Genomic DNA, 10,590 nt, shown 5'->3' with positions numbered 1-10,590 from the left:
TTTATTTTTTACTTTACCATAGAAAAAAGGAATTGAAGAAAAACTTTAGGTCATTTCCTCTGTTTTTGGCTATTGGGTTTGATTGTTCTATCATTTATATATGCAATCATCTTGTTTAGCTATTTTTTCTTTTTCCAAAGTATGCAAATACAGGATGACAAAAGATGAGGCGGCATTGACACTTGGTGGTGGATTGTATTCAGATGACAAAATAGGCATGGGTTGGACACGTTTTATTATATTTAGATGATATATGATGATCTGAATTTATCGTTAAAATATGATGTATTATTGAGGCTAGTGGGACGTTGGACACTTTTAATTATATTCAGATGACATGTGATGATCCGAATTTATCATTAAAATATGATGATGACATAGAATTCATCATATATATATATATATATGTTCCATTCAAGATTTGGGACATAGAATTCATCGGTGAAACAATATATATATATATATGTTCCATTTAAGATTTGGGGCATAGAATTCATCGGTGAAACAACTAATTTAGATTTTAGACATTTCCAAAGGTAATTTGAAGTCTTTTATATATATATATATATATATATCAATAAATATCTATTAGTTGTTTAAATAGGGAATAAAGAGTTTAAAAGAATAAAATTTTAAATATGATTTTATTATAAATTTTTAATTTTTTTTATTCAAATAAGTAAAATGAGTTTGAACTAGAAAATAAAAATAATTTATCAATTTTTAATCTATTTTTTATTTTTTATTTTTTATTTCTTGACATGTGACATGTGATAGTGTATGAATTATTATTAGGGTGGTGGATTACTCTTTTTAAATTGGTAGCATTTCCTATTAATTTGATGGACTGCGTTTTGCTTTAATTGTTGCACTAATGAGTTGCTCCTTACTTGTGAAAAGTGAACTATACATATTTAATAAGAAATATGAATTATTTTGTTAAATTTATCAAGCATGGTGAATGGAGACTTTGAACTAATTACTAAAGTAATCCGTTCATACCTCTCTTCCATTCTATTAAAGGGAACATAATTAAGCTCGCTAAAGCTCCACATCCTTTCTCTCCATCGATCTTAGTTGTATCTGTCCATTACTTTGATTCATCAACCCCACCTTATTCATCAACCCTTATGGCGGATGCTCTTGTTTCTATCGTGCTGGAGCGATTGGCTTCAGTCTTGGAACAACAAGTTACACTGGTGGTGGGTGTCGGAAGCGAGGTGGACAACCTAAAAAGCACACTCCAGAGCATCAGAGCTGTTCTTGCAGACGCAGAGAAGAGACAGTTCAGCGAAGAACTTGTAAAAGTTTGGTTAGAAAGGCTCAAGGACATCTCCTACCAGATGGATGACGTGGTGGATGGGTGGAACACTGCTCTTCTCAAATTACAGATTGCAGCTGAAAACCCTTGCATCCCTAAGCTCAAGATAAGTTCCTGCCTTCCCTCCCCTTGTGTTTGCTTCAAACAAGTTCTTTTGCGCTGTGATATTGGTATTAAGATTAAGGACATAAGAAAACAACTAGATGCCATTGCAAATGAGAGAAATCAGTTCAATTTTGTGTCAAGTAGTACCATCCAGCAACCACATAGACGTATGACCAGTTCTGTAATTGATGTAAGCCAGTTCTGCGGTCGGGATGCAGATATAGACGTTATAATAGACAAGCTGTTGGGTGGGAGTTCCCAAGAAAGCTCCTCCCTCTACATCATCTCCATAGTTGGGATGGGAGGGATCGGCAAAACAACTCTTGCTCAATTAGCATACAATGACGATAGGGTGAAGGCCTATTTCCATGAAAGGATGTGGGTCTGTGTGTCTGATCCTTTTGACCCAGTGACGATTTCTAGGGCTATTCTTGAAGCCCTCCAGAAAGAGTCTTGTGGTTTCCATGAGCTGGAAGATGTACAACAAAAAATTTGCACACTTATTGCCGATAAGAAGTTCCTACTCGTGCTAGATGATGTTTGGACTGAAAACTATGAATTGTGGGAACAAGTAGAGAGTTCTCTCAAGGGCGGGGCACCGGGAAGTAGAATTTTGGTGACCACACGAAAAGATGACGTTTCTACCATGATGGGAACCACGTACAAGCACCCCTTACGAGAATTGTCCGAGGGCAATGTTGGTCATTGTTCAGTAACATAGCCTTTTGTGGAAGGAGTAGAGAAAAAGTTGAAGAACTAGAAAACATTGGCAGGAAAATAGCAGACAAGTGTAGGGGCTTGCCTCTTGCTGCAAAAGTTTTAGGGAGTCTCATGCGCTTAAAAGATAATAAAGAAGATTGGGAGAGTATTTTGAATAATGAAATATGGCAACTTGATGTGATTGAGAAACATCTTTCCACTCCTTTATTGTTGAGTTATTATGATTTATCCCCTGCTGTTAAACGCTGCTTCTCATATTGTGCTGTCTTCCCAAAAGATCAAATCATTAGTAAAGATAGATTGATCAAGTTGTGGATGGCAAATAGCTATCTCAATTCTAGAGGAAGCATAGAGATGGAGAAAACAGGTGGAGACTACTTTGAAGACTTGGTGTCACGGTCACTTTTCCAAGATTTTCGTAGAGATAATGAGGGCAACATAATATCGTGCAAGATGCATGATATAGTGCATGATCTTGCCCAATCTTTGACCAAGAATGAATGCTTCATTCTGGAGTTTGATGATGAAAAGGAAGTGAGGATGGCTTCCTCCTTCCAAAAGGCTCGTCATGCAACCTTAATTATCACACCATGGGCTGGATTTCCTAGCACTATCCATAATTTGAAATATCTGCACACATTGTTTGTTGGACGTGTGGTCAATTTGAACACTACTGCTCAACCCCACCTAATTTATTCAAACATTTGGTATGCCTTAGGGCATTAGACTTGAGTGGGCATCGGTTAATTGTGGAACTGCCGAGGAACTTGGGGAAATTGATACATCTGAGGTTCCTTAATCTATCAAATAGTTTGATGCGCGGGGAATTGCCAGAAACAATTTGTGATCTATATAATTTGCAAACTTTAATTCTTTCAGATTTGCTCATAAAACTACCTCAGGGGATGAGAAAACTAATTAACCTGAGACATCTTGAATGGGAAGGCAGTAGAGTATTGATGTTGCCAAAAGGAATCGGGAGATTGACCTCACTTCGGACATTAACTATGTTTCCTATAATTGGAGATCATTTTAGACGTGATGTATGCAAAATAGGAGAACTGAAAAACTTAAACAGCCTCAGGGGAGGTCTTGTGATAAGTGGGATAGTTAATGTGAAAGATGCAGAGGAGGCTGGCGAAGCAGAATTGAAGAATAAGAAACACCTCCATCATTTGGAACTAGAGGTTTTTGGGGGGCTTGCCTCAGCTGCTTCAAAAGGTGTGGCTGAAGCTCTACAGCCTCATCAAAACTTGAAGTCTTTAAAAATAAGTCATTACCATGCTGCCACCGAGTTCCCCAGTTGGATAGCGGCCTCATCGTTGGCCCAATTGAAAAAGCTTGAAATTAGGCATTGCGCACAGGTTACATATTTGCCTCCATTGGGGGAACTACCTCTCCTTGAAAGCCTGATAATAGAGCATATGAAGAGACTGAAATACGTGGGTGGTGAGTTTTTGGGATCTTCAACAACTGCATTCCCAAAGCTGAAGCACCTCCGTTTTAATGATATGAAAGAGTGGGAGAAGTGGGAAGTAAAAGAAGAAGATGATGAAGAAGAACGGAGGTCAGTAATGCCACATCTCCACTCCTTGACCACAGATAAATGCCCCAAGCTGGAAAGCCTGCCCGAGCGCCTCCTCCAGATAATTCCACTACAGGAACTAAGTATCCGCCTCTCTCCTACTCTGCAAGATCTTTACCATGAGGAGACAGGGAAGGATCGGTCCAAAATATCTCACATCCGAAAGGTTTGGTGTTAACCACTGACGATGACATCGCTCTAGCTGCATGCCCTCCAGAGTGGTAATTGAATTGCTTCTTCACTAGTACACACAACATACAATATTCTGTCTACTTTTATGATTTTTTTAAAACCATTAATTATTAATGTTCTTGCTTCCATAACTACCATGGGATGTGATCCCTAAATGCATGGTTTTGATAATTGATGCAGTGCAAGCCTGACTCCCGCAGTCCAAAAGAGCGCATCTCATGCTGGAAGAAGTCTACTATCATGCTCCCAAGAGATCAGACAAATAATTTTTTTTATCATTCCACTGAATTTTCTGATGAACAAATTATGATCCATGTGTACTATAATATCCAAATTCCTTCTACCGCTTCTCCATAGTTTCCGTTGTAATAAACTCATTGCCTGTTATCAGGTTTTGATCATGAAACAAACCATTATGTATATATGTTTGAATATTGGATTGGGCACAATTACATTAATTTGTTAAGGATGAAATGGGTTTATCTGTGACAAGTTTAAGGATAGGTTTTCAGAAATTAATAAAAATAAGATCTATTAAGGCCTTGTGAAAATAAATATTGCAAATTTTATTTAAGAAAATTTTATTAATTTTTAATTTTTTTTTACATGAAAACAGGATCATGTTCATTTACATGTTTGCAGTTTTTATAACAGAAATAATATTTAAAATAAACTTTTTTGCATCATGGGAATTATGGCCACCACTATTAAAATTATAGTTCTTTATAAATTTGGAATAACACACTTTCAAATTGATTAATTTTATTGAAATATTTATCTTATTGGATTATTCTCATCCAACTTCTCTCTTAATTATCCATGAAATTAAAAGTATGTTTGATGGTGTTTTTACTTAAAGTGTCTTTACTTGAAGTATTTTTTCTTAAAAGTGTTTTTAAGAGAATTACTTATTCCGAATCCGTTTGATAGTAATTCTAAGAAACGTTTTTAATATTTCTAATACTCGAAAATTTTTATCATTCAAGTATTAGCAATACTAAAAACGCTTTGTACAATCACTCCCAAACGCATTTAAAGTGTTTCACTAAAAAATATTATAAGTAATTTTTTCAATAGTACAAATGGTTTTTAAAATTTTTAAAAGTGTTTCAAAAATTTTGTTAAACAGCTAATTTTTTTTCAAAAATATTTTTTAGGTTAGAAACGTTTCCTAAAATCATCTCTCTCTCTCTATATTATATATAGGCGAGTTCGCTCATTCTACATAGGCACAATTTCAAACTACTCATCTTATTCTTTTTAAATATGAATTATTTTTATATTTATATATTCTTTCACATATCATACTTAAACCTAGCCTTATATTATTTCATTAAATATTTCAAGTCTCATTGTATTTTATTTTATTAGATGCAACTGTCTGTGTATTCAGTGCCGCGAATCTCAGGCTACGATGTCGTATTAATCCTACTGCTTACCTTCCTGCCAGTGTTAGGTATTTACTTTGCTCTGTGGGCCAGGTGGGATTTATTTTGAAAAATCTCCTTTATCTTGATACAATGCTTTTAAGTTAGTTTGTTTCAATTATGATTATGTTGGTACAACATAGAAACACCCACATCCCATGGACAAGATGACAATTGAATTCCAATGAAGCATGCATCCATTTAAAACATGGTAATTACAAGTAAAACTGTAAAGCATTTATATGAATCTTGCCTAGGTGCTCCATTTTGTATAGGGAAGCTCTTTGTTGATTGCTGCTGCTACTTTTACTGCTGGTACATGTCTGCATCCATCTACAAGTTGGCTTTTCACAAGTGTCTTTATTTCATGTTCTTCCCTGGTTGAGAAGCACTTGTGTGAAGCTTATCTTGTGACATATGATATTCCTCTATAACACTCTTATGAGCTTGCTTTTAGCACTGATGATAGAGATTTTTGTTTCTATTTTTCTTTTTGAATCTTGAATGTGCACCAAAATGATAAATTCTTTACCGTATAATATGTTCAAATAAAATATATATCCTGCGAGTTGCTAATGAGTTTTCTCTGCCAATGTGAGACACCATCCACTAATTGTTGGTGGCTCCTGGATTATGGACTCCAAATTTATTGAACTTGCTGCTTCTTGTTCTTGTTCTTGTTCTTAAACTATATTGCTTCAGTCTGAGATCCTTGATTATGGGATATCAAATAATAGGTCCATTCTACATATAAGAATGTGCAATTATTGTCAATATCCTGTCCCTGCAATTATGTAGTCCATTTTGTTATGAGAGAATCAAGCTCTCTACCTCCAGCATGTGTGATTTCTGTTGTTGATTCCCACTAAAAAATTTCTGTCTGCAGCAATTCTAATGTACACCCCCTTGTGATTGCGGCACATCCACAAGAGCCAAATCAGTTTGCATTGGGATTATCTGATGGTGGAGTGTGTGTTTTTGAGCCCCTTGAATCCGAAGGCAAATGGGGTGTGCCACCACCTGTTGAGAATGGATCAGCTAGTAGTGTGCCAGCTACACCTTCAGTTGGACCTTCAGGTTCAGATCAACCCCAAAGATGATCAAACGGCTGCCAGAGCACAAGTTCTGCTTGAAGTAAATGCTGTAGAAGAATTAATAGTGAAATATTTTTTCTTTTTAAAAAGAAATTTCTTTGAGGAAGTCTTTCTTCTCTCTTCTTTGTTAACATTTTGCTTCAATTATTGAATAGTAATGCTGTTTTATGCATCGAACGGAGTCATGTCTGAAATGTACATTACTTGGATTTCCTTTCAGTCCTCTCATCTTTTTATGAACTGCCACCAGTTGATGGCAAAATTCAATTTCAAGGGGCATCCAGATATGGTATCAAATCTCTGTTTTTGGAATTGTAATTATACGTTCTATGAACAACTCCACTTTTTCTCCCCCTGTTTTGTCTTGCCAGTCTTCCATGTCTAGAAGCTCCAAATCTGAAACTCTGTTTTGATATTCAGCCGGGGTCTTAAATATTCAAGGCGAAGTTAAAATGCGTGAGAAGGATAAATGTATTTGTTTGATGATCTTTGATTGATCAGGTGAGCACAATGGCCCCTAGAGTAGACCAACCATAGGTGGGTCTCACCCAAGCTGGAGAGTGCCATCTATATGCAGATCTATATGCTCTTACAAACATGATTAAGCTTGAGCCCATAGTAAAATATGCAGATCCAAATGATAAATATGAGTGTTAATCATAAGCTCTTTTGTTGATAGCACTTTTTGTAGATGATAAGTTAGTATTTTAAGAAGTCAAAAGCTATTTTTTAGGTTTAATAAGAGTTTTTACATGTGTTCGGTTAATTTTGTTCGAAGAGTTTATGGTTGTAAAAAGGATTTTAATATGAAAGTCGGGAAAATGATATTTCAAATAGAAATTTTATTTTGATAATGGAACTTTTATAAGACCAATATTACCTTTTAAATGTATGAAACCATCCCAAACGAGGCCTTAGTTTCAATCAATTAATCCCCACAAATTTTAGTTATAGACAAAAAAACATGGAAATAATATGGTTGAAGTCTTAGTAAGAACAGTTACAAAATTTGAGATGTAATAAATTCAATAATTTGTAAAAAAAAAAGAGAAAAATTATATATAAAGAAAAATTGACAAGAGTATGCAAAATTTGTGTAACTCAAATATTCTATTTTCTAGATAAAAATTAATAATTATAAAGATCTAGAAGTTTGTTTAAGAGTTTTGGTAGGGTTTGACATACTGTGGCAATAAAAATTGTCACCCATGCTCAAGTGTATGCCCGGCCTGTTTGACCCTGTGATTTATTAATAAAAACAAAAAAATTGTTTTGAAAATTTTTTAACACTGTTTATTGTTTTTTAAAAATAAAGTGAAATAAAAAATAATTTTTAAAGAATCAAATAGAAGTTTTTTTCATTAAATTTTTTTAAAATAAAAGGAAAATATAGATCCATTTAGTTTTTTAACTTAAAAATAAGTTTTAGAAAATATGGACAAACACACTCTTAAATTTTATTTTTATTTTTTAGTTTTTACTTTTAGCATTAGTCAAATAAAAACTCCTTTGTCCTGATCAATAAAAAAAAAGTGTCAATTACCAAATATTAAAAAAATCTACACCTATTGGAGAAAGTTATAATAAATATGAATTTCACATAAGTAATTGAGAAATCAAATATAAAAATAAATATAAGGATTATGTTTACGATATTTAAAAAAAGTAATAGAGATAGAATAAAAAATAAAAGAAAGATAGATTGAAATGGTAGACATATAGAAAATTTTCGTCTGTGATCAATGACAAAATGCCATCAAAACTTGGCGAAATATTATCGATATTTCAGGTTTTGGTGGACCCCTGTAGAAAATATTATGGGATGTATCGAATGGTTGAAATTTCCAATCATTTTTGGATTTCTTTTCCCGATTTATCGTTTTTTTTTTCGATTCAACCTTGTTCTTCTCGGTGAAAAGCTAGCTTCCATTCACTTGGGTAACCATGCCCATGTTAAATTTCCTACCCTACATATTGTATAATATAGTATATTGACACGTAAATTTTGTATGCATTTATGAAAAATAAAATTTTAATAAACAAATTAATTTAATTATCTTATTTTCAAATTCCATTTAATTTACAATGAAAATCCAAAAATCATGAGTTGAATGCCAAAAATATATAAATATGTAAATAAAATTATAAATATTTTTAAATAGAAAAATAATCACACATATATATGTAAAGTAGATATATAATCATTTTAGTATTAAATCACACATATAAATATTCATATATTAATTTCTTTAATAAAATAATTTTAATATATGTATTATTGTCTCACGAGATAAGATTCCTTCATTCAATAGTGTTGTGGAATTACATTGATATTCATTTTAGTACTAAAAGAAACCATTATAGTGTAATATTTATAAATTATTGACATGACATTTAATTAAATTAAATAATTAATGTAAATTAATATTAATGTACATTTAGAAAATTCATATTTCTTATCAATACACATGATATTGTTGCTAAATATCACAACTTATATTATACATGTATTAATTTATTCAACAAAGCGATTTCAATATATGTATTATTGTTTCTTTATCACTTTGAAGTTTTTCTAAATGTTTTTACGAGTTTTGATCAATTTTTGTTATATCGATATTTTTTGTCAAAATTTTTGTTGATATTTTTCAATATATTTGTAAATCTTCAATTGTATATTTGTAAAAACCGATATTTTCATATCATGAATTAACTTGTTGTGTTTACCATTTTGATGAGAGCTGACATTAAATGTTTCTTAATCAACCTATACAATACTTCAATACCTCAAGACATATAAAGTTGCAAAAGTTAGAGATGAATAAGGAGTAATAAGTTGAGCTTTTATCATATAAGACCACTTTACTAGGATTCATTGGTCCTAGTGCTTAGTGCCTGGCCAAATGAGGGTTCATAACACTTTCACCTACCTTTAGAGGAGCCTCACTAAACTATTGAAGGTTGCTGAGTTTATTGAGGATATAAGCAATTTACCTTTATGACTAGAAAGTTCTATTGAACTATATGTACTCACGTAAGGGGTCATTTAAGAACAATGTGACACTATGCTAGAACTACTAACTTATTATCCGATTAATAGAATGGTAAAATGGATGAATTGATATGTAAAGGAGGGTGGTGTTGGTCCAACTTCCTTCTTTTTAGCTTTAATGGAAGGAAAAGAGAAGGAAACTAGAAAAGGTAAATAGTGAGAGTGACTTCCCTTTCCATCTTCAAAATACAATTTTTACTCCTTTCGTTGGCCAATCCTTTCAAGGTTTGTTTTAAATTTTAGATTATAATTATACCTAAGCATTGTGTAGGTGCACTTAGGATATTAGAGAAAAACAAATGGGGTTTTGACGGGGTTATATATAGAAGATAAGAGGGTTATGCTATGATGTCCCACATCGGATAGGGGAGAATGTTCTGGTGCTATATATGTAGGGACTCCTTTCAACTAAATAGACGCGTTTTAAAGCCGTGAGGGCCCCATTGGGCAAAAAGCGAACAATATCTACATGATTGGGTGCGGGCCATTACAAATGGTATAAGAGCCGATCCCCGACCCCGGTGTGTGGGTTTGTTTGGCCCCGTAAGGGGTGTTTATTTGTTTGGCCCCCAATTCTATGGGACACAACGAGGACGTTGTGTCTGCATGGGGGGTGTTTGTGATGTCCCACATCGGATATGAGAGAATGTTCTTCGCGCTATATATGTAGAGACTCCTCTTAACCAAGTAGACGTGTTTTAAAGCCGTGAGGGCTCCCTTGGGCAAAAAGCGGACAATATCTACATGGTTGGGTGCGGGCCGTTACATATGCAGAGACCAGAAGAATGTAAGGTAAAAATAGTGATTTTCTATGGCGATTGGTGAGACAATGTCAACGGGGACAATGGCTTGGAGAGGACATGGATTAGGAAAAGTAGTAGTTTTTGAAAGAAAGGGAAAATATCCAAAATGTCAATAGAGGGCTCTACTTATGAGAGAATGATTTTACCTTTGAATAATCTTTTTTCTTATTATTAACTTACAAATATTAGAAAAAAAAAGTAGTGAGATTGAGTTAGCGTATATAGCTGTGAGTTAGCGTATATTATATAACTATAAGTTAATGTATATTACACAATTTTGATTCATACAAT

General features: G+C 33.6%; 2 protein-coding genes across 2 annotated transcripts; both read left to right on the top strand.

Moving 5' to 3' along the window:
* Positions 1-1,130: 1,130 nt before the first annotated feature.
* Positions 1,131-2,147, top strand: LOC117910312 (disease resistance protein RGA2-like). The gene has a single exon (XM_034824399.1). The coding sequence runs from the start codon at positions 1,131-1,133 to the stop codon at positions 2,145-2,147; it is 1,017 nt and encodes a 338-aa protein (XP_034680290.1).
* A 687-nt stretch (positions 2,148-2,834) lies between these two features.
* On the top strand, positions 2,835-4,397 carry LOC117910311 (putative disease resistance RPP13-like protein 1). Its single transcript, XM_034824397.1, has 2 exons — positions 2,835-3,952; positions 4,104-4,397. The coding sequence occupies exon 1, from the start codon at positions 2,962-2,964 to the stop codon at positions 3,907-3,909; it is 948 nt and encodes a 315-aa protein (XP_034680288.1). The 5' UTR covers positions 2,835-2,961; the 3' UTR covers positions 3,910-3,952; positions 4,104-4,397.
* Positions 4,398-10,590: the final 6,193 nt, after the last annotated feature.

The sequence above is a fragment of the Vitis riparia genome, unplaced genomic scaffold, assembly GCF_004353265.1.
Source record: "Vitis riparia cultivar Riparia Gloire de Montpellier isolate 1030 unplaced genomic scaffold, EGFV_Vit.rip_1.0 scaffold709_pilon_pilon, whole genome shotgun sequence".
In the NCBI taxonomy this organism is placed as follows: Eukaryota; Viridiplantae; Streptophyta; class Magnoliopsida; order Vitales; family Vitaceae; genus Vitis; species Vitis riparia.
The sequence above is the reverse complement of the archived record's forward strand: the minus strand, read 5'-3'. Positions and strand labels throughout refer to the sequence as shown.